The 25,488-nt window shown below is 33.9% G+C and overlaps 2 protein-coding genes across 2 annotated transcripts in view; one reads left to right on the forward strand and one right to left on the reverse strand.

The window, feature by feature from the left end:
- The window catches only part of LOC134845963 (neuronal acetylcholine receptor subunit alpha-10-like), a gene marked incomplete in the record, with an annotated part of 60,906 nt that overhangs the window by 25,974 nt on the left and 9,444 nt on the right, over positions 1-25,488 (reverse strand). Inside the window, 3 exon segments of the mRNA XM_063863107.1 lie at positions 1,593-1,702; positions 2,777-2,821; positions 25,237-25,472. Of these exon segments, the coding sequence (XP_063719177.1) occupies positions 1,593-1,702; positions 2,777-2,821; positions 25,237-25,472 (391 nt within the window).
- The window catches only part of LOC134846828 (PAT complex subunit CCDC47-like), a 495,511-nt gene continuing 483,633 nt past the window's right edge, over positions 13,611-25,488 (forward strand). Inside the window, exon 1 of the mRNA XM_063864224.1 lies at positions 13,611-13,620. The gene's annotated coding sequence lies outside the window, so the exon portion shown is untranslated. The remainder of the gene's footprint in view (positions 13,621-25,488) is intronic.

Consider the following 25,488-nt stretch of genomic DNA (forward strand, 5'->3'; position numbering starts at 1 on the left):
CCTGAGCTTGGCAAAAGCTTCAATCAAGCAAAAATTGTTTAGATATGTGTAAATGATTTAAGTTCATACAATAACTTAATGAAACTGCTTATTCAGAAGAACTCCGATGCTTATTGAAGCATGATCCTGCATGACCGAGTGTTATCTAGGGTGGCAAGGAGCCGGACAGTTTTCGGACAAATTTAGGTCATTTTCGTCTGGGAACCAAATGTGTTAGACAATTTTGGAACTTTGGACAGTTTTGTCCGGGACTGAATTAACTTAAACACAATAGTCCAGTTACGAAAAACCATCAAGACCTAAGTAAATGTATGAACTATGTTCATCAATTCTTAGGAAAGTTTGAACTATTTTTTCACTTTTCAAATATTGATCGACTCGCGATTGAAAGGACTTTAGTTTGATATATCTTTCCAACCGTTCTGTTAAATTAATTGTGGTTTCTGAATTTATGTGGAAAAAAAGTAAACAAAACTTAAACATTTCCCAAGAAAAAGTTTATTCCAATAATCAGTAGTGGACAGAAAAACTATAAGTGTACTAATTTGGACCAATGTTGCTTTGGAAAAATTGCGGCCTTGTAGTTGACCTCAATCTGAATAATCATGGGCTAGTTCACCTCCTTTTTAATAAGACAACAATCCCTTGCTTTATGGCTTTATTTAGTGCTTTCTCAAGGCGAAGTTTGGCAAACAAAACTAGGAGAGAATCAATCATTAGTGCTATCAATTTTTTTTTACGACTGATTGAATGAGCAAAATTCTCAATTCTTTAGTTCAGAAATGGACAAAGAACTCGAAATCTGCTACTAAACATTCTTCATCGAATTCAAGTGGCCATGATGTTAGAGCAAGTAGCGATTGATAAAAAGGAGAGAAACTATCATTTCAATTTTAGTTTTGACTGAAACACCATCATCGTGGTAGAGGAACCCCAGAAATCCGGGAGGTTCCAAAATATCAAAAACGGCGACCACTTTTCGATAACATGCTAGAACCTTAATCAAGTAACCGATCAGCAATAATTGTCAGTAAAACTCGAACATAATTTATGGAATATTTCGCAAATTTTTTTTTGCCATTAAAAATTTAATTAAGCAGTTTTTAACCGAATTGGGCCAAAAGAGAAATATTTGCTTGTAGAGCAGTTTTCAAACTGAACTTTATCTGAAACAGTTATTGTTCCGGCGTGTCCTCACCTTTAATTTGGCCACAAGGGGACTCAGAGGAGAGGTATTAGACCGTGAAGGAAAGATATCACGTGTCTGATTAGTTAAAACCCACTGATTTATCACAACTGGCTGGTGAAATTAAATTTTGAAGTGTATCAATTGTTTCTTGTTTCCGTTGATAAGATTAAGTTCAGGAAGCTGGCAACAAAATCAGGTATTTGGCTTTCATCAAAAGATGAAAGAAAGTTTCAATCGAAAAAACATCAGAAGGAATGAACTTTAAATTGCACTTCGCCAAAAAAAAACTCTTTGTTGTTCAAAACGATTTAAAAATGTTATAATTAATTCATTTTATACTTTTCCGTTATCAATGGCTCTATCCTAACACCAACTATGTGTAATGGAGTAAGGCTTTACTCACGCGTTGGTTACCACAAGGTCTGGTGTCCATATCTCTGAGGACTCCAATCTGATGTCCGAAATGTTGTTGAAGTCTGCGGGATCCCAGCAGAGAAAATGATCCTTCCACTCCTATGGCCACGAAAAAAAATCATTTGAATGAGGTTATAAAGTGTTTACTGGTTCGAGGCCACTGCTATCTCTGCTTGATTATTGAGGACGGGGCAAAATTTTCCACCTGCAATTAGTTCGCAAAAGGAATTCAAAAATCATAAATATGATCAGTTTCTGAGACCAATAAATACATTTTCAGTTTAGGCCCTTTTTTATCTTCGGCTTGGTTGAACAACCCCTCAAATAAAGTGAGTTGACTAGTCATAACAATGCGTTAAAATATGAAAAAACTATCACACTGTTATTGGTGTAGCAAAAGGACAAAAGATTTGCAAAAAAAATTAAAAAATTTGAAACAACATAGATTATTTATAGAACAGTCAGAATATTCAGTACTTGTGCTTGATTAAAACTAATAGCTCATCCCAAGTTCGCGACTCAAGTTTTCTATTGATGTTTAATTTTGCCCATAACTATGAATTTTCAATACGTTCTCTACCAAAGACTATTCGAGACCAAATAAGAGGCATTTTAAGTTTTCAAGGTTTTGCCTTGATATACGAACAGTTTCGTTCTATCATGCTTCGTAGCTCTACACCTTCCAATATAAGTCACCAAAAATTAACAGCGAGCCCGATTTGTCTTTGAAATACTTGAGCTTGTCCCATTTTTGAATATAAAAAAACTTAAATTTTTGATTTCCTTATTATTTTTTTGATTTGTTTCGAAGTGGAAAATATATAGCGATAATAAACTGCCTGTTAAAGAGACTGAAGAGCTATTTCAATAGCAAAACAGAAATTGAAAATAGTTTTCAATAAAAACTCATTTTTATCCTTAATTTGCCGGTTTAAATCTGAATAGTATATGTTCAGACGACTGTTTTTGACCTTGTGACTGAACTTTTGAACTTGTGTCGTCCCCACGCCCCCCCCCCCCCCCCCCCTTAATCCGCCCCTGGGCTTTACAATGACAGCACCACGCCATCGATAATCTATGAGTGACAAACATACGACCTAGGCGATAGTAGGTTATACCAATAAAGTGTGGCTAAACGTTGTAAATAAAAATTTATGAGATATCGATACTAACTCTGACCAACCAGATTGTTGTCTTCATTTTCTGCTCCGGCTCATTCTGAAACAAACAAAATAATAATTACTTTCACATCATATATGTAGTCAGCGGAAATTTTTAAAATGGTGGTTTCCGTCGCTTATTAGGGATAATAGTATTGCTCCTGAGACTCATCGTTTCTGGTAATAGAATACAGTTTCATATAAAAATGAAAATTTTTTGCGCACTTGATACCAAGAAACAAAATAAGTTGGCCCTGCGCCATCTGCCAAAATCTAGTTTGACCAAAACCTCAAAAAAGTTTTAAAAAAATTGCGCAAAACTTTTCCCGGCAAAGACACATGTGGATATTAGATCATCGGTAAAACACAAGAATTGCCAAGAAAGCCGGAAAAATTCAGATACTAAATCAGGGGCGGATCTAGGATTTTCTCGAGGGGGGGGCGGATTTTCAAAAAATTTTCCAAAATTTTGACGACCTTTTTTTTTTTTTAGGTCGACCAAATTGATTTTTCGAGCTCTCCCAAAGCACTGTTTTGCCCCTACTTTGGCTAAATTTTCTGCGCCGCAGGCAAATTTTTGAAAAAACAGTCAAAAAAGCCGTTTTTGGGCAATTTTTGAAAAATTTTGACAAAAAAATCGCGTTTTTTTGGCGCGCGCTCCCCCTCAAAGTTAGTATATATTGGCGCCAAAGGCGCCTTTAGAAAAATTTAAGGGTCGGTCGGCCAAAAAGGGATTTCTGAAAAAGTATCAAAGGGGGGACCCTTTGGGTCGGCAGGGGGTCGAATCCCTGAGGGAGAGGCGTCCGCCCCCCCCCCCCCCGCCCCCCCCCCCCTAAATCCGCCCCTGTACTAAATGGTTTTTTTTCATAGATCGTTTAAAAAATTTTCTTTTCAAATTTCAAATTTTTTTCACCATAACAACATCAATTTTTTTCTTTACTTTTTTTCTTTGAAGAAAAATTTTGATTCAGCGTTCCCAAAAAATAATGACGAGAAATTAGAGGTAAAATTCCAAAAAAACAAAGAGTTCACAAAAGGGATCAAATGTGTTTTCAGTTTGATGTGTGAACATGATTTTATCCATTCCGGCGACAGTTGGAGACAGTTATAGACAACTGCGAGACTGTTTCAAGTGATTTTCTATCCTTTGCTACCGGCAACTTGTCAACTTCAGTTCAAAAAAGTGAAAGCGGTTCAATTAAACATGGGGTTTGGTTTTGATTTTAACTTCAACGTGATGTTAAGACTATATGTTAAGTATGAGCAGGCACTCAACATATTCTTTTCATGGCGCATAAATAAATATTTTAATGTGAAAAATCATTCGATATATGAAAGAAGGAAGTTTTGACGTTAAAAGTAATTTAACATTGCCTTGTTTTCGATCTTTTGATAGGTTGAGTTTGTTTGAAGTACTTTAACTAATTAATGAGAATTACTAAGTAGTCTAGAAGTCAATTTGACCAGTTCTGGAGAACGCAAATTATACTAATAAAGCAAACAAAACTAGTTTTAAGTAATATTAAAAAAAACTAATCATCGAAGCAAAGGCTAAGATGGCAAAAGATTCTCTTATTTTTCAATAAGCTGCGTCAATGAAACTGGCAGAAGTTACATATTTGAATCTAATGCACATAAGGCGATGCAATTTTAATGTTTTGAACTTCAAGATTTTTGACTGAGTGAACTTTTTGCCAAAACAGGTGAATTTAGCAACAAATTCGATGAAATTGATCGGAGTGAGTTTAATAAACGAATTTGATTGGATAGTCTAAGTCTAGATGAATACTTGTGAGCAAATTGAGGAAAAATTAAAGAAAAATTAAAGATTGTTATTTTTTTGAGCTGAGCTGACAAGACAGCCGAACTCTCGTTTGAACTGTAAACTACCAAAAAACATATCAACAACTTTGAAAAACTGTATGGTAACTACAATTTACAACAATTGTAATAAAACATTAATTTCGAATTTGTAGCTTAACTTTTTCTAAAAACACATTAATTTTGAGTCTAAATATTTGCAATATCATTATCGATTTAGGATCAGGGAAGCTCAAAATTTTTAGCTTTTTTGAGCCAGTTAAATCGAATATTTTTATGTTGGTAACTTCTAGAGACGTGCGCCGGCTCAGCCGAGCATGCTCGGCGGCTCGGAGCGAAAAGTGTCGGCGGCGGCTCAGCCGGCTGAAATCAATTTGGTTTTCTTAACTTGTAAAAACGGACTCTGAAACATAGTTATTAGTCAGCCATGTACGTCTTTTTAATAAGCACGTAATTCTCAAGAACAAAAATCAATTGTTTAAAGTTAGTGGCTGATAGTTGTGTGATCGACAATTAGTAATTGTCAGTGCTGCTGAGCTCCAAACTCTTTCGATTGCCGCTGATGTAGCCGGTATTGCAAAAATGCAGCGAGCCAACTGCGACAAAATTGGAAACTGTGATGTGTGTTTTTTTTCATTGACTCCAGTGAACTCATGAATAAACATTCAGCTGTTATAGGTAACTGCAAAAAATTCTCAATTTCTGTTTCAAACTCATCGAGAAGCTCCACAAAAATTGCTAAATAGCTTTAAAAACAATTTTAGAAAAACAATTTACTTGAAATTTTTTTTGTGGTTTACTCTAATGCTCCTGGAAAAAATCTCGTTCACATTAATATACATGGAAAAAATTTTTGCAAAAACTTTTGACGGTTTTTACTTCTGAATATAAATTTTCAGTAACATTGCAAATTGTATTTTATGATACGTAGATCAGAATACAATTTGCACAATTAAACATTACTTGCTATGTTGATCGAAATACAAACATCACGAAAACAATACAAGACTGCTCGTATCAGGGCGAAGCCCTGAATGTTCCGACTGCCTTTTAAGGTTTATGGAGCAGTAAAAACATTAAAAAATTCAATGAAATAAAACAAAATGGAAAAAAAAAATTCTAAATTTTGAAAGGTTTTTTTTTTAATAAAAATCATCCCCCCACACGCCATATAAAGTACAAAAGGATAGATTTCGCTCATTCTAACAAACCAATTATGGCAAATAGGCTTCTTTTAACCAATTTGGAACGATTTCTAAGATGGATTAACTCTCCGCTTACGCGTTAATAACGCGAAATATATCGCGCGTTAATTGTCCCAAATTGGCCAAAATGGCAATCGTTAAACCCCCGTAACTTTACGAAAAATGATCACAGGTGAAATATCTGTTCAAATTTAAGCTCAAGACAACAATAGTTTTCGAATGATATAAAAAAATTCCGTCAAAAATGGCTAGTTAAAAAGTCGAAATTTGTCTGAAGAAAAAAAAACCCACCCCGAGCAGAAATATTCCGTTACTTTCGTATCGAAAGTCGGAACAACAAGATTGTTCGAAAAACAAGTTTGAAAAAACGAATGCGTAGAACTTCTTTGATGATGTACGATAAATGCAATTTGAGCAAATCTTTGAAACTAAAGCTTTGGTGTTTAACATAAAACGTTTATACAAGTTGATATATTGTTTACAAAGTTTATAAATCACTCCAAATTGTGTATTGAACTTGAGTTGTCTTGTAACACGTTGTTATTTATAACGTTTAAATTTTATTAAAGTTTCTGAATTGCATATGTGCGCACTCTATACTATTCTCTTCTTTTGAGTGCAATGTTATAAGAAGGCAGTCTTCTGGTATTTTTGCCAAAGTATCTGTTAGCACTCGGTCAAACATGGTCCATATTTTGGTCTCTTTTTTCCAAGGAGGGTGCTGAATGAGCTCAAACTTCATACAAACGAGCTGAACGAGCCTAATTTTCATCAAAAGGAGCTGACTTTTAGCAAACTGGGCTCAATTTTTGGTCCCCAATTTTTAACTACGAGGATGAATGGGCCCGTTTCCTAAAAAAAGACCTAATGAGTTTAATTAAAGAGCTAATTGAGGGCCAAATTTTTGGTCCTCGTTTGTCAAGTACCGAGTTGAATGAGCTCAATTCTTCAAAAAAGTTGGCTTGCAAGCCCAATTCTTAGAAAAAAGCAAGAAGAGCTGAAAAAACCACAATTTTAGGCAAATTGAGCTCCTTCAGTTTCCTAATTTCAGTTTGAATAGACCAGAACCAACAGTTACACTAAAGATGGCTAGAACAGAGGTTATAAAGAATACTTGGGGAATCAATGAGTCGTTTTGCGTCCCTCGAGAAAACTGTTTAACCTGATTTGCCATAGAAGGGAATGAATAATCCCAATTTTCTATCCGTTATAACTATTGGACAATTTTACTAAAAATTGGGTTGATTCAGTTTTTTTTTTCATAGAAAATCTTATGCAAAAGTTTTGACACTTGCAGACACAAGAAAAGGACTAAAAATAAAGAGGGTGAGTGATGAAAAATAGCCAATTTAAAGCTAAGTTAAAAAAAACGAAATCTGAAAAATTTCTTGATATCATTTGACCTTTTTTCTTCCAAGTTTCAGTCCATATCTAAGAAAAACCAAAAGTAGAAAACATACAGAAGAGCTGTTTTTGTCTCCATAAAACCGAAAGATATTTTATTGAGGCTTTTTTGCCGCACAATATATTCACTTGCGGTCATTATTATTATTACTTATTTGCAGTGAAATTTAATACAGAGCGTTTCTTACAAAACGTTTTTTATCAGCAGCTTATCAGCAAAAAGCATGCGAAGCCAATAAATTGGGCTTAAGAAGCACTCTTAAGAAGCCAGCCTAATTGGTACAAAATACAAGAAGCTATGCGCAAACTATATTATTCGCTACTTGGCATTAGGTATAGATTATTCGAATTTTGAAAAAGAAAACGCATTTTTTTAGAGTTTTTCCAATTAAAAACACTTTTGAAACCAATTCTCGGATATATATTGAAATTTTTTACCCAAGGAATAACTTTATTGTACAAATTTTCGTAGACTAGTTGACCACACTCATAGATATACTGGCTTATATGAAAAATTTAATTTAAAAAATTGACGGGGGAGAGATTTCAAAGCTTTCTTTTTCATATGGCAGACGGCAGAAGATTGGCAAATATTGTGAATAGACATGAAGACTAGGCTATCTAAACAGATTTTTTATGGCTTGCATGTCACTAAGTCCTTAATCGCTAATCACCTTTGCAAAAAGTGACAAGTATGAATTGTCTAATATTTTATTTTGTTGCAATTGGACAAAACTGCTCGTATCAGGGCGAAGCCCTGATTGTTACGACTGCCTTTTAAGATTTATGGAGCAAAAATAACTTTAAAAAATTTAATTGAAATAAAATAAAATGAATTTTTTTTTTTAATTTGAATTTTTTTAAATGAAAATCATCCCCCACACGCCATATAAAGTACAAAAGGATAGATTTTGCTGCTTGTAACAAATCAATTATGGCAAATGAGCTTCTTCCAACCAATTTGGAACAATTTCTAAGACGGATTAAATCTTCGCTTACGCGTTAATAGCTCGAATTATATCGCGCGTTACTTGTCCCAAATTGGTCAAAATGGCCAAAATGGCAACCTTTAAACCCTCATAACTTTACGAAAAATGATCACAGGTGAAAAATCTTTTCAAATTTAAGCCCAGGACAGCAATACTTTTTGAATGATATAAAAAAAATTCGGTCAAAAATGGCTAGTTAAAGAGTCGAAATTTGTCTGAAGAAAAAAAACCCACCCCGAGCACAAATATTCCGTTACTTTCGTATCGAAAGTCGGAACAATAAGTTTCTCCCGGCCTAATAACAGCTTGCGATCAAAATTACCTCTCTACATTTTAGATTCGACATTCGAACACTGAATAGCGACATATCTTTGGTGTCGATACCTTTTTCAAAACCCTAAGTAATTTTGTTGTTTGATGCATTTATAGTGTCAACCTGCGAAACTATTCCCATACAAGTTCGATTATACGTGGTAATATTCGAATTTTCATGGTAAACAACCTCTATTTTTAGATTAACCGCGCCTATTAAAGCTTTTTTAATACAAAAAATCTTGAAAATAATCACAAGTCTTTCGAAACTGGAAAAAAGAAAACCACAATATCTCTTAGTTTGGAATTGTTGGGGTTTTATCGTATACTCTATCATCGACTTTGATTTGTGCAAAAAAACGCTAAAAAAGCACACCAACTTTTTACCTGAAAACATTGCAATATAATTGACCCTGAAGTTTTTCTAATGGTTAATGTCCCATATCCAGTCTTTTTAATTCCTAAGACAAACGATTAGTTTTTGTCCGACTACAATAAATGGAGCGTTAATTCCATAAGATGAAAATCAATAGGTGGAGGTGCTTTTTTGTCTGGCCTTTTTAATAAACCGGCTTTTTAGAAGAAGCAAAATATTCATTTGTAACTCAATCTTGTTAATAAATTCAGTACTTTGTAAATGTTTTCAAGGTAAAAGTTAAGCCGGTTGAACCTTATTTTTGATCTTCTGAAAACTGACAGATAGTTGCCAACCTGAAGCAAATGGAGTAGTGTATGCTTCTCAGAAAACGTCGGTCAAAGAAAAATTTAATCAAATAGGGCTTTGAATTTTGATAATATCAAATCTGTCTAGAGCCGTTAAAACTCTTTTTACTCTGCTTTTACTGCAATTTATTTTTTTAATTCGTCATTTCAGGTTCAAATTTTTTGAAACAATTTCGGAAGTTTAGCTGCAACATACTACAGTGCTGATTTAAATTATCCGGACAAAACGAACAAAACTTGAATTTTCAAACGCGTTTTTCTCAAATTGGGTTAAGATTAGACAAAAAGTGAAGAGGACAAAAGTTGCTTAGAATTTCACCAGAATTAATATGGTGCCATTTTTTCTCCGAAATTCTCAACAAAAATTTTACCCCAAAAATGGGTCATTTTGGCTTTTTTCAATTAATCAAGAATTACGCTGAAACTACTTTGTTAATTGATATGAAAATTATATCACAGGAAGCCTCTTACGCAGCTCAACAAAGTTTAAGAAGGGTTAAATCTCCAAAACCAGTATAAATGAAAAAAATTTTACTTGATAGTCAATTAATGTGATTTTTAGTATATAAAACTCAGAATCTGTTTAAAAATAAATTTTATACAATTCGCGCAAATTTTTGGAGATTTAACCCTTCTTAAACTTTGTTGAGCTGCGTAAGAGGCTTCCTGTGATATAATTTTCATATCAATTAACAAAGTAGTTTCAGCGTAATTCTTGATTAATTGAAAAAAGCCAAAATGACCCATTTTTGGGGTAAAATTTTTGTTGAGAATTTCGGAGAAAAAATGGCACCATATTAATTCTGGTGAAATTCTAAGCAACTTTTGTCCTCTTCACTTTTTGTCTAATCTTAACCCAATTTGAGAAAAACGCGTTTGAAAATTCAAGTTTTGTTCGTTTTGTCCGGATAATTTAAATCAGCACTGTATTATGAGACAAAAGTTTTAATTGTGCATTTACTTTGAGCCGGTATCTACTTAAGCGTTTAAAATCTTTTTGTCAACTTAAGGACGTGGGATTCATGTGCCAATGAGTTTGTTTTCATCAGGTGTGCGTGTGCGCAAAGCGTAAACTTTATTCAGGGGGTTGTTCTGAGCACTATTCAGCCATACAACAGTCTATGTTTTAGCATAATAACCACAACATTTTAAAATTTCACAAACAGTTTCTACTTGTTCCCAGAGTGAGAAAAATATATTTTGTTATTACTCCGTAAATATCGGGCTAAAAATAATTGATTAAGTCAGACGAAAGAAGAGCGACCACCCTCTGGGTCCAGACAGTCCCCTAGCCCCTTAAGTACTATTTGACGCAAGCTATTGGCATTAAATGAAGTCACTCAAAAGTTTAGACAGTCTGGATTAAACAAGAGCAGCCGACAAGAACTGTCGGTGCCCAAGTGAAAATTGTGTATCACACTTCTTCTTTTCTAAGCGCATCAATAATTTTTTGATAATGCTTTTTCAGAAGTGGGAAAAATTATGATGTAGAACGGGGAATATTTCGTGCATTTTTGTGCCTCAAAAAGCCTGAAGGTGGTCAAAAGTAGTATCAGATGAAATCCATTTCAGTTGAACTTGGAGTCTGAAACTTCGATTCAAACGTATAAATGGGTTATTTTGGGTGAAAATGATGAAGATAAAAATTAGTTTAAAATTTTAGAACTTTGAATATGGTGTAATTTGTTTTCAAAAGTTCGGTAGAAAATTTCACCCCAAAAAATATCATTTTTGGCGTTTTTTGGTCAATCAAACAGTACGACAAAGTGTGGATTCAATTCCTTACAAAACTATATCAAAAAGATCCTCTCACACTGCCAAACAAAAATTAAAAAGAGTACAATCTTCAAAAATTGGCGCAAATAGTTACTGAAAAAAATTACATTAAAAATGATGTTTTATACAATGTAAAAAAGATTTTTTTTGGCTATCAAACAAAAATAAATTAGCTTACACGAATTTTTAGGGATTGTTTTTTCCATTAATTTTGTTGGGCTACGTAGGACGCTCACTTTGATATAGTTTTTTTTCAGGAATTGAAGCCATACTTCCTTCATAATTTTGATTGACCAAAAAACCCAAAAACAATTCTTTTTTTTCTATAAAATTTTGAGCCCAAAATTTGCCAAACAAATGACACCATAGTTAATCTGCTCAAATTCATTACGAGGCCAAACCTTGCACTGTATGGGCGCGTGAAGAATTTTGTGTTGTATGTTCCTGGATTCCAGAGACAAATCTTTAAACGTCTTAAAATTGAGTCGGAACGGTCGAAGAGAATGAAAAAACAAACGAAGAACAAAGGGAGCGTCCTTGTTGTGGAATCCGCTTACAATTCACAAAATGCACAGTTCAGTTTGGCGTCGTAATTTTCTAAGCAAGTTTTTTTCATCTTTTTCTAACTAAATTCAAATTAATCTGAGAAAAAAACGCGTTTAAAATTTCAAGTTTTTTGAGTTTTTTCGGATAATTTAAATCAGCACTGTATATATATTAAGACATTACAAAAAATCTTCCAAAAAAAAAAAACGTGGGAGAATTTTTTTTTGCAAGCCGTAATTGGCAGCGGTTTAGAAAGCGACAGTTTGTCGAATACCAATATAAAACAAGACTGCTCGTATCAGGGCGAAGCCCCAAATGTTCAGACTACTTTTCAAACCAACGAAGTAATATTCAATTCCAAAAATTTAAGAGATTTTTTTTTTCGAAAACCAATAACATACACGCTAGGTAACCTACACGCTTTTGGCATTTCTAGCCACTCTAACCACTTTCATCGGCGTTTCTAACGGGCGACAAGCAACAAAAAGCAACATAGGAACAGGAAGAAACCTTTGATGACTTTGCTTACCTTTTTTGATGCCTTTTTAATGAACATTTTTTAAAGTCGAACAAATTGATTTTCTGAGATCTCTTAAAACACCATAAAAAAATTTTGGCAACAAAAAAAACGTTCCAACAGGCAAATTTTTCTAAAACAGTTTTTGGGCTTTTTTTGAAAAGTTTTGACCAAAAACTCCCGTTTTTGACGGGTGGTTCCCCTCAAAATTAGTATATCATTGGCCCCGTGGTTATTTTAGGAATGGGTGTCTCACTATAAAACTAAAGCAAGGCGGGATCCTTTTGGTTTCTTATAGTCTGAGTAATCTGGAACGTATTTTTTACCCACTCGTTTTGAGTCTTGCAAAGCTGTGCTATAATTGTCCAATGTTTTATTAGATCATACTACGTCGGCGTAGACTAGACAAAGACAAAACTGGGTAAACCACAAGAAGACTAGTCACTTTTCTCCAGAAGTCATTATATTTCTTATTGGTATTGGACCTCGTTAACTATCCCCCTAAATGATACCTAGCCACGAATTACCCCCGTTGCTTTAGGGGGGACAGTCAAAGAAATATTTCTGATTCAATTTCTGCAGTGGTCGAAGAGCATATGCTACCAGTTTGGACAAAAAGCCCATATCTAAACCCCCCAGTTTGTATATGATAAGAGGCATAGTGATAAGAGGATCAATATATCTGCTCTTTCAAGATGAAGAGAGTATCTCATAATACCCTGCCTCGCACTCTGTTTAAACGACATTGACTTTTATTGACACTCACACTTTGAAGTAAATTGCCAGCCATTAATGGCCTTAACATGACCTGTTTATGGCCACGTCACTCTGTGTTTCTTTTATTTACGGCATTCAAAAGCTCATTTAGCCAACACAAACGCAAGTAAAATGAAAACTACTTTCATTTCAGTCAAAAAAGTCAAAAAGTAGAAAACTTTTGACTCTGGGGTCAGAAAGATAAGTTTTCTACTTGTTAAAAACTTATCCCAGATAAGTTTTCTACTTGTTAGTCAAAAAGTAGAAAACTTATCTGGGGACAAACACGTAAAATTAAGTTTTGGTAAATGGGGCCACTTTTGCAGGAAGGAATGTTCTTCATTTCAACTGCTCAGATGGCAGCCGACATTTTTCGCAATTTAGTTTTTATAAGAAACGCTTTGCTAAGAATGTAAATTGACATCTCACGACAAGAAAATTATGTTTGACAAAAGTTTTCAAACAAAAAACTGACATTCTTAAGAAGAAAAAGGGATTTTGTTGTATGAAATTGAAATTTTGCGCAACTTCTCTATTTGTTTCTGATCGGCTTTTTCAGAATAATGAAATTTTTCAGAATGAGTTTTTGCAATCCGCTTCAGCGATTACTATCGGTTCAAATATGATTTCAAATAACGAGCGGTTGACATTTATGGAAGAAAAACTAATAAAGGTCTTGCCAGTGTTATTATAGCGCATTTATGACACGTGTTTATTTTTTAATTTAGTTACAAATGGGGCACTTGTCGCTTGGAAACAAACTAAAACCATAAGAAAACCCTATCCGGCTTGTTAGATCTTATTAAATTAAACAACTTGGTTCATATATTGAAGGGTTGCCGGTTGAAGTTTGCTCTAAAAGTCCTTTGCATAAAACTCTTCTTCGCCACAGTTCACAGAGAAATATACCAATTACTTCTTATTTTTTGAGAGACTGTTTGTTTATAGCTTAACGAGACTGCTTGTATCAGCGTGAAGCCCTGAATGTTTCGAATGCCCTTCAACGTATTGGAAACAGTTTTTGAAAACATCAAGTAAAAAACAATGATTACCGATGATTTTCAAAAACATTAGTTTTCAAAAACATAACTTTCCGATAACATGAAGCGAAAAACAATAAAGACAGCAAATTTCAAATTAAAATTTCAGATTCCCCACAAACGCTATGCCGATTATAAACTGATGTTCTTGGAATCTTTACCTCAAATAGTTTACCTCAAGACAATTTAGAACGTGTTAATTGTCCCTAATTAGGCAAGTTGACAAATTTCAAACCTTGACCTCAAGATAGCAGTACTTTTCAAATGATATAAAAAAGCTCCGTCCACAAATGGCTTGTTAAAAATTCTAAATTGGTCGGGAACAAAATAAAAACCACCCGGGCACAATAAAAATTTCATCATTTTTTTTCGAAAATCTAAGCAACTAGCGGAGTCTTGAATAATTGCGCTTCAAAATTGCGCGTAAAACCTTATACGAAGTTTTTAAAGAAGTTTTTAAATAGACAAACACATCATACTTTATATTTGTTCTCTTCTATCATTAAAGGAAAAATTATATCAAAACACTTAAAACAATTAACAAATTCAATTCAATAACTTATTCTCAAGAATCCTCATGATGATATTATAGTTCACTGCAGTCAATGATGTTTATTTCTGATAAATACTTCAATAGATGCAAATCATACGACAGCTCGCTAACAAACATGCTAACAAATACGCTAACAAATATGCTAATCATATAATTTTCATACAATGTGTATGACAAGCATTTTCAGGAAAAAGCTTGTCATACACATTTTATTCACAAAAAATAGCTGGAAAGTCTATGCTTAGTAATTTTTCATGAATGGAAACTGTGTGAGTAGCTATTTTTCATATACAATTTTTTTTTTCTATTTCATTTAAGCACAAGTGACTAATACCCTGTACTCCAAGCTTGAGTCTCTAAAAAAAATAACGGTCTTACGTACCATGCATCTGAAATGACCTGAATACAGATGTCTCACAAAAACATTATAATGAAAATGGCCAACTTAAAAAGTTCGGCAAAAATTTTGGCATACATTTTCATACCTGCTATTTTTTCTGATTTGATTTTTAAGTTAATCATGCATCACAATAAGGCATACAATAATACGCAAGATAAAAGACATAAAGTTTTTGAGCGCTATCAAAAGAGCGTTGTCAAGAAAGTTTGTCAGAAAGTTTTCATAAGATACTTATAGCAATAAAAAACTCATCAAATTTGGTTTAAGTTGTTTTTCTAGGACCATAATTAAATCTATAAACTCAAAGCGTTTTTCTGGGGCCTTAAACAGATCTAAGCTTCATAGCCCAGAAAACCTGTTTAACAACACAGTCTTTTTTCAATAAACGGATGTGTTATCAACCAGAATACCGTTGAAGATGAGGTAACACACAAAAACCTACTTTGTTAATCGGACTATGTGACTAAAGGAAATTAATTTTGTATTCAGTTGTCCTTTAAATTTTTTTTTTCATTACGGGGCCGAATTGTTCACTGGATAGGCTCACAATTTGGTTTTGTATGTTACTGGATTCCGGAGACAAGTCTTTGAACATGAAGTCTTTGACAAGTCTTTAAGTAGAATCCACTCACAAAATTTCCGTGAATTCCGCCTGAAAAAACTCAACAAAAATTTTACAGCATAATAGTTTTGTTGCAGATTCCTCAAATGTAAATGTATTCATCAAGATGAAGTAAGTGGATTCACCAGCTTTTTGCGGATTCCGCTTACAATTTGCGGGTTCCGCCTCCAGTTTGCGAAATCAACTTACAGTTTGCGGAATCCACGATAGCTTAAGTGTACTTTTATGAACATATTTTTAATTTTTTTTGTGGGTTTTTCAAATTGTTCCCTATTCCGCAGATTTGGCTGTGGATTTCACAAATTTTGTTCCAGATTCCGCAAGTGTTTTGAAGCAAACAGTGCTTTAGCTAAGTGTCCGTGTAATCCAAAACAGCAAGGAAGATCAAAACGAAATTGCCATGTTGCAGATTTCGCAAAAATTTTGTTCTTGGCTTGTTGAGGAATCCACTCGAAAATCGCGAAGTGCACAGTTTAGCCTCGTAGTGTTTTTTGTTGTTTTCCTAGCGCAATTAGGTACCAAAAATACTCGAAGGTATTGATCTTTGATCTTTGCCCCGAAAATTTACCTTTGTTTTCCATCCGCAAAACGAGTTTTCCATTCAAACAAGATTTTCAAACAAAAATTTTTGCATGCGTAACATAGTCCTGGAAACACAAAATTTGGGATTCTTTTCTCTGGATAAATTTTATCAAAAACGCTCAAAATGCCCTTTTTATTGCATAGCATGTTTATCTATGCCTCGATCAATACCGGGTTAATTGAAATTCAATTTCAAAAACTATCTTCTCTGAAAGTTTTTGCCACAACTCAAAAGATTGATACTTTTCTTATAACATTTTGTTAGACAAGTCTAAGTCAATTCAGATTATTTTCAATGCGATGTAAAAACCAGACAGTCAAAATTTTTCGACTCTAGTTTTGAGTTGAACAAGGTCTTTGTCACGCCTGTTCGGTTACTAACCCAGCCCTAAAAAATTTAGAAGGTAAGTTTTAAAAATAAAAACTCTATTTTTTTGTTTATGGAAAAGCGCTAGTCACACAATCTCCATAGATGAAAAATCACTTACCATAGACTTTTCGTTCAACTAAGAAATTGTTTTGTACTTAAAATTTTGCTTGGGAAGTGTATGATTAACATTTATTTATATATGAAAATTTTATAGCTAGCATTTTTGGTGAGCATTTTTATCGAAATCAAAGAGGACAAGGTTTGTGGAGCAAAATTACGGTGGGTAATTGGTATGATTTTTAGGGTTGCTCCTTCTTCCATGTGGCCACATATGCATTACATGCATTTTTTGATAATTGTTCTCTTATAAATACTAGGAAAGTGAGAATGAAATTCTAACTGATTCCTCATTTTAACTAACTAGTTCCATATTAAATACTTTTTGTTCAGTAATTTTCCTGTTTTTGGTTTGATCACTCTCAATTAAAAATGTATCTATGCATTTGGCTTTTTAAGGCATTCTTTTTTGTATTTTGGATCCAAAATTGAGTTCTCGCGAAAAATTGTTGGAAACGTTTCCTGTTTGAGACTAAATCTCCACAGAGGAACGCATAAAAATAGAAACTATGTGAGCTAGTTTTCTCTGTCTTCAATCTTGTGATTGCGAAGAATGAAGGCGTGTTTCAATCACCTTTCCTACAAATTGCGGCCTGAAACTTCGCGAAACAAAACTTTCAAAATTTTGTATAACATCAAAACAACTTTAAAAAATTATAAAAAAACCACAAAAACCGGTATCTTTAAAACCACAATTAATCCCTTTTTTTTTGAAAAAGTGAAGAAATTTGCGTCAAAACATTAGAAATATTTCATTTTTTTTTCAATCCGAATACACATTTTTTTCAGAAATAGCGTGTCAAGAGAATAAGAAGTGAATTTGAATTTTACGTCTCTGAATGAAAAAATATTGCAGTGGAAAATAATTGTTTGATAATTACACAAGACTGCTGGTATATCAGGGAAAAGCCCTGAATGTTCCGACTGCACTTAATGCCATTTGAAAGGTTTTGTTTTGGCGTAGATGAGTACATCTGAAGAGAGTGCAGTGCCTTGCTTTTGGTGACCTGCAGATTGTAGCTCGCACTCGCACCACTCAATAATTGGCAAAATATTTGAGAAAAAAAATTTCATTGAAAACTTTCTACATTTTATCTCTCTCGCTCTTCATTTTATCTCTCTTTCTTCAAAATTTTTTTATTAAAGCATGTTGATGCTATTTAGAATGCTAAGGCTGTGTTTACCGTTTTCCTTTGGGATACTAGGATTAAATTGCCTTCCTCAATTAAATTCGCAATTAAATTTTTAGCGTGTTATAATACGCAATATATTGCACTTTAATTATCCCATATTGGACAAATTAGCAACTTTCAATTGCCCGTAACTTCACAAAAAATGATATATCTTTTTAAATTTTAGCTGAGGGTAACAATATCTCTCGGATGGTATCAAAAAACTCGCTTAGTAAGCATGTCGAAAATTGACTAAATGAAAAAACCGCATAAAGCATAAATATTCCGCACTTTCTTTGAAAGTCGAACCAATAATGATGGTTTTTTCAGCATGGCAAGAGATACATTTTCGGAATATTGATTCAAAATATGAGTAGCGTTCAAGAAATGAATATGGAACAATTTTATATGACTAGGACAATGTTATATGACTTAGCACAGTGGTAAGGCGTTCACTTTGAAATCGTCAGATCGTGTATTCGATCCCATGCCATGGCAAGGATGGTGTGTGTGAGGACAAGCTCTCACTTGACCTCCAGCTTCAGGTCTACCACAACCTGACCAAATTTGGCTGCAATAGTGGTACCACGTAAAAGTTCTAGACCCAAAAAAAACGGTCTTCAGTCGCAAAAAACAGCTTCGCTCAGCAAAATAACACTGTCTGGAATGTGGGGAGATAATACAAATGGACTATCCTCGACAAGACTGTTAAGGCCTTCTGATAGCTCCTCTGCGACTCTCAGGAGCTACAATTATTATGACTGATTTATGATGTTTTTTAGTGTACCTGAAAGCTTTAACCGCAATTCTTTATGTTATTTATGAGCCAATGTTTCTTAGGGACACAACAGCAGTTTCTATAAAGAGCTGCCATGCTCGTATGTTGGTCATTTTTTTCATGAATGAAAATGTCTGGTAGTCGGAAAAAACCTGGATTGAATTTTGGGTGGCGTGAGAAAACGAACGTGCTGAGCATTTGTGATGTACCTGAAATAACTATATCAGAATCAGACTGATTAAGTCTGAGCACTTTTTTAAAGAAAATAATGTTGATTATTTTCAGATCCATGCAAATGGATCAATTATGATTCCATTATGATACATTTTAACGACATTATGAGTGCTGTAATATTAGACATAATAAATGGAAGATAGCTGGTCAATCGGTCAATCATTGATCATTTTGAGATACCTGCAAATCAGTAAAGTCAGTAAAATTTATCTGAATTGCCCTACTTGAAGAGGTGCCTCAAAGAAAAACTAAAACAATTACATAGACAATTTGCGGCATATATTGAACTAGTAGCGAGTCAAAACACTGGTTCCGATGTTAAAGTTTTCCGTGCTTAGCCTTTATGAGGGTCCTTTTAACTAAGGAAACATTAAAATTGATATGATTTTATCAAGATTCTATCAAGGTGTAAATTGGCGCTTGAAAGGATCCTTGTTGCTGATTGAGAAGAGAAGATTCTTGAACCTACTCGTTAGACTTTTTATTACTGTGAGTTACACAATCGGTAGTTTAGAGTATCAGGAGTAGTCAAAACTTCATAAATTTGTCACTTAAGAAAAAACAGAAAAAACAGAACGGAGTCTTCAGAGTTTCAAATAGTTTGTGAAAGATTTAGGGCTGTAACAAAGTGAAAAGACTGTCTCGGCGCGACACATAAAAATATTTGGGCAACAACTACAATTGAAAAATATGAGAACTTTAAAAAAAACAACGGTAAAAACTCTCAATTTCAATAGAGTTCTTTAGAAAACACCATACATATTTTTAACTTCAAAGAAAAAACTGTAAAAAACGCTGCAAAATTTCCACCCCTTGCTTAAACTATGTTTATTAAGCTGAATAGCTTGCGACATATGTAGATTAGAACCCAATTCAGACATACGAAATCCCATTTCTCTAGATCTGTTGAAGTAAGGTGAAGTATTTGGTTTTTGCGGATCGCAGAGAATCTATCAGAAGCTGTTTTGGTATGTCTTTAAAATCTATAAAATAGCTTTTGGTGACAAGTATTTAAAAAATTGAGAGATATTGATGAAATTTTTAAAACACTGTTTTCTTTTTTTGAAAAATTTCCCCACACGCTAAGAAAAAACACAAAATTATGTATTAAGCGTCTATAAACGTAACAATAAGACAAAAACCTGCTTTAACTAAAATCGAAAAAATTTCTGAGCCGGCTAAGTGCGTGATTAAGCGTCAATAGCACGAAAAGTATCTCTTGTTAATTGGTTCGAATTATGAAAACTGGCATTTTCCAAAGATCCATGTTTATACGATTTCTAGATCGGAAACTGATTTCAACAAAAGCACTCGAGGAGCTAGTTGCACAAGTGTGTTTCCCATTTCATTTTAAAAAGTGAGCCTGAATTTTAGAGAAAAAAACATAATGTGTACCAGTCGAGTAATTTGAGCCAATCGTGAATTATGAATCTGTTTCAATTTCAAAACCTGCTTTTCAAGTGAGCTCAAATGAAACTTTTCAATGAAAGCATTGTAATCGGTTAAACTGTTATTCCATTTTTTTTTCGCCAGATAAACTATACTTCTCTCTCTTCTCTCTCGAAACTAGGGGAGCGGTGGTGAAGTGGTTACGTCTCCGCCTCTCAATCGAAAGGTCGGATGTTCGAGGACCACCATGATCCGTGCTTGTTGCTTGCGGGTGAAGCAACATTACCCAGCCCAGAAAAATAACCAAAAAAAAATAATAATTGCATGTAGTTCTTAAACAGGGGCACAACAGCGGTTCGCCGTGATGAGCTGTACAGCTCTTGTGTTGGTCCTTTCCCCCGTGGATAAATGATCTTAATTCTTACTTTTTAATTAGCAATTTTTGACGGCAATTTTTCTTTGACTCGAAAAATAATGTTGTCTTGAGCTCAAATTCAAAAAATATATTTAAAATTTTTTATAAGACTTCAATGATTCGCAATTTGGTTAGTTTGGGTTAATTAACGCGCGATATACTTCGTGCTATTAGCTCGTAAAAGGGAGATTTGATAAAGTCTCAGAAATATTTTCAATTTGAATGAAGATGAGCTATTTGATCTATTTAGTACTTCGCTATATGCAAAATATATCACTCTGTACTTAAGATAGCGTGTAGGTTGATTTTAAAAAGTCTCAAAAAATGTTTTAAAACTTTTGTTTTGTTAGGGAATTTAATCCATTTTGCAAAGCGAAACAATAGCACAACTCCTAAGAACCTAAACTGGAGTTTGAAAGTTTCAGGTTATGCCCGAATATATGTACAATTCGTTCGCGGGCTCTTTGTTAGAAAATCATGGGTGATTTGAAAAAGACTGATTTTGCTAATTTGTGATGAAGAAGTCAATATCAAGAATCATAAAGAAGCGGATATCACTTCGTAACTAACTTAGCGTGTGGGGGTAGATTTTAAAATTTCTCAAAAGTACTTCGAACTTTTATCTTTTCTTTGAAATGTAATCCATTTTGCTAAAGAGAATCACTGACACACATCCATAGACTCTAAAATGGAGTCGCAACAATCAAGGCTTCACCCTGATACAAGCAGTCTTGTTACATATCTATAGAGGAAACATACATACATACATATATATCATTTCAAATTGTTGCGATACAAATTATCGGGCCCATTTGAAACGTTATAGCTGGAATAATGTGTCACTTTTCTGTATAGCTATGTGAGGATGTTTTCAAAACAAAAAATTAAAAAAACTTCGAACAAAGCATAGCAATGTTTATGAAATGTATAACGCTTTGCGAGAAACTAGATACAAATTATCTCGAAGTGGGGTGGTAAAAATCAAAGCATATGCATAAAACAAGCAGTTTTGGTAAATTTTCCATACTGTTCACAATGTTGATTACTTCAAAAATAGGGATGGTCTTCAGAAAATACAATTTCACTGCATTGGGTACAAAATAAGCGAAAAGCGTGATTTGAGTTAATCCGAAGAAGTTAAATTGGCAATTACCAAAACCCAGCCAGAACATCCGATTACTGTGCTAAACGCGCAGAGTGTTCCGACCAGAGCATTCAAAATAAATCAAAAAAATTTTGTTCTTTCAAATAAGTATGGATTTTTCTACGCTGACTGGTAAAAAGATTTGGTAATACTAGAGTTTAGACATATTCATTAGTCACTTCAAAGTAAAAAAAAGATTACGGGTTTTCCTCAAAAAAAGAAAAGAAAAAGAGAAAAGAAAAACCCCTTCAATTTTTTTTTCAATTTTTGGCAGATATGTCTAAAATTTTTTTTGCCGTTTTTGATTTATCAAATGGCGGTGAAAATTTTTTTGCTCCATTAGAGCTCTGATAGAGCAAAGTTGACGAGAAATTCCTCTTCGCATATTATTACAAATTATTGCGATACAGATTATTTGTCCCGTTTGAAACGTTATTGCAGGGATAAAATAGCATTTTTCCGCATAGCTTTGTGAGGATGTTTTTCAAAACGAAAACTTAAAAAATTTCACATGTTTAGAAAATTTCACCGTCGAGGAGCTAATTGGACAAGTGTGCTTACCATTTCATGAAAAAATTGAGCCTGAATTTTAGTGAAAAAAAAGCAAAATTTAAACCAGTTTAGTAATCTGAGTCAATAAAAAATTAAGAATCTGTTTCAACTTCTTTGAAAAAAAATAACTTAATTGTATTGAGTAAAAAATATGCTCAAAGACCGAGCTGATTTAGTCCGAAGAAGCAAAATTGGCAAATATAAAATCCAAGCTAGGAAAGCCGCTTACTGTGCTTTTAGCGCAGAGTGCTCCGACCAGAGTATTAAAAAACATAACGAAAGAATAGTCATAGTAAAATAGGAAAAGTGGACAACGGTTTTGTAGAAAAATGATCGGAATAAAAGGCAAGAAAAACACTCCATTTTTTTTTATGTTTTGCAGATATTTTAAAATTGATTTTGCAGGTTTTTTGTTAAATGGCGCTAAAAAACTCCAAAAAACAACTTTACTTGCGAAAAAAAAACTTTTCAGGGCTTACATAAATAAGCTATTGAATGGCAGCTCGCTCGCATTATTCGCTCAAAAGTGAACTAGAAAATCAAATTTTCGAACCAGTTTTTCACGACTGAAAAGACTTCACTTTGGTTTCTCACTCAATCCATTCCGCCATTCCGATGATTGTTTTTGGTACCTGATTTTGCGTGAAAAACAAAAAAACTAAAACATACCCGAAGACAGAGATCCTCCTCATTTTAATTGATCGGAACATCAAATAAAAGCTAGGAGATGAACGTTTCGGACGTTCTTCGGACTGTTTCAAGCAGCAACGTCATCACAAACAAAAACAAAATCTGATTTAAAAAAATTTTAAAATTAAAACTTCAAAACCCAGTGATTGTGTGCAAAGTTTTCTTGCATGCATGGTGTCCTCTTTTTTATTTGCCATGATCTACAAGTGTTTTTACTATCATAAAAAAGCTAAGCAACCATAAAATAACAAGACATAAATAACTTTTATCCAGCATTCAAATTTCGTCAATCTCGAAACATATATATAATTATCAGGCTTAACAATTCCAGGCAGAAACTGAGCTATAAAGCTACCTTCTTGATAATTTTGAAAACTACATTAAGGTCAGGAAACAATAAATTAAAGAGTTTACCTTGCCTCGACCATTCGAGAGACTGGAATTAATTTGGCTGTATTGGTCTGCTGGACATAAAAAGTGAAATAAAAACCCTGAAAATGAAAACAAAGTCCCGCCTGGACAAGTGTTTTACGAGCACAAATTCTGTGTCTCATATATTTTCAATCTGTTTATTGCACATTCCTGCTGGGACTGAAGGCCCAGGGGCAGGTTATGATCAAACAAAGATCCAGATTTCATTGCTTTAAGATTTTTAGAGCCATAAACGTATCAAATTATACAGTGGTGTTGGCTCCACTCTACTTACGGGGGAATCTTAAATCTTCTGACTTCCATACCGCTTATTATAATTACGAAAGGAAAAGGGACCATATTGTGTGGGATCAATTCTTATATTTAGTCCCTTTAAGCCCCTTTTTTGCACCAATTTTTCACAATTTAAGCATTTCAAAAATCTCTGTGCTGGTCATGCTCAACTTCCTAACTTTCCAGGAAAAAATGAAGAAACTCAATTTTTTTTGGAAGAAAATGCATTTCATTGTAACTTTGATACATAAAATCATGAGGCAACATAAGATCGTTTCAAGGAGTAAGGAAGGATCGAGAACCTATTTTGTCCGCCTAAATAAAAAAAAACAATTATGTTAAAACAGATCTAACTTTCAACCTCAAACATGGAGCTCTTAACATCAATTTTTCAGCTGTTTCACGTGAGTCTATTTGATTAAATAACTCAAAGAACAGAGAGTTGCACATTGAAATGAGATTTCTGTTTAAAAACATACGGGTTTGAAAAACTTCCGCTCTGATTCAAAAAGACATGATTCAGGGGCAAATATATTTTTTTAGAGTGTACCACCCTGCATACGAAAATTGAACAGCTATAAGTCTAAGCGAAGCCCGAAGTGCCAAGTTAAATCAAAGTCCTAACACTTGGACAAGTGTTGATTTTTAGGGTAAGGAATCTAGGTTTTTGATAAGGGCTTTTGAGATAAGTTTGCTTGTAGTACGGGCGGATCTCAGATTTCCGTGAATGGATTGACAGGCGGGTTTACAAAAACGAAGTCTTGTGATTAAAAAATATCTCGGGTGTATAATTACAAAACATCTGATGTCAATGAAAAATGGAAATATTTGCTTTTGAATTTCGGTTCAGTTTTCTTACGAAAATAGGCTCTCTGATTTTTTTTTCTTTTGCAGAGCTCTTCTAAGTTACTAAAAAGAACCTACCTTTCTAAAAACAGCTCAGAAAAGTTGCCAGAAAGGTTATTTTTCATCCGTTTTTGCAAAATTGAATTCAAAACTTGCGTTTTTCCGCCGTCCCTTCTCTAAATGAAAATCTTTTGGCTCACCAAACGTGCCAGAAGAATTATACGTGCCAGAGTTGGTCTGCCAAGCAATGTTTAAATATAGAACGAATGCTCAAACTCCTAAAACGCCCGCCGTCGTGCAGAAAAAAAGAAGAAAAAATATTTAAAAATTCCCGTTTTAAGAAAAAAAAATTTATCGGACAATTTTTGCTTCGACGGCATCCAGTTACTCTTGTTTTCCAATTCGCTCTACTAAGCAGTTTGTTGTAATTTGTTCAGCCCAATTTTTTGCTGACATTGTTTTCATGAAACGAACTCTTCATGTAAATTTAAAAACTCTACACGGTGAAACCAGAGCGCAAAAATCATTTTTTTTTTTCGAAAAAATGATCGAACCACAATTAACAGACACCTGGGAAAAAAATTGGGAAAAAAAACACTGAACACTGAACAAAACGTATCATTAATAGCGGGGAATATGTTAATTAAGACAAAATTTGATAATGCTTAACCGAAGAAGAATAGCTTTATTTGAGGGTTTTAATTTGAGCACAAAGTATTTTGAAGCTACAGGCTCTATCCATACTATATAACGTCATAATGTAAAAATAAAGTAAAATGAATTAAAAAACATAAAAACTATGGTATTTTTCTGACCAGATGTAGAATTTGGTTGAGGACGAATTTGAGAGAAACGTTTAGAGCCTGTGAGTTGTTAACCACTGGACGAGCCACTCGGGAATACTCGGAGAGTAGCTTCTGCTGCAATTTCCACGCGGCCCCTCTTGCTCTGTTTTGATCATTCTCAGTCCGCAATGAAGGCAATGAGGTTCGATCCCCTGTCGATGCGGAGCCGGATAAACGGTTAATTCCGTCTTCAGCCAGTTCGGATCCTAAAAAAATCAAAAA

The sequence above is a fragment of the Symsagittifera roscoffensis genome, chromosome 5 (assembly GCF_963678635.1).
Source record: "Symsagittifera roscoffensis chromosome 5, txSymRosc1.1, whole genome shotgun sequence".
NCBI lineage: Eukaryota > Metazoa > Xenacoelomorpha > Acoela > Convolutidae > Symsagittifera > Symsagittifera roscoffensis.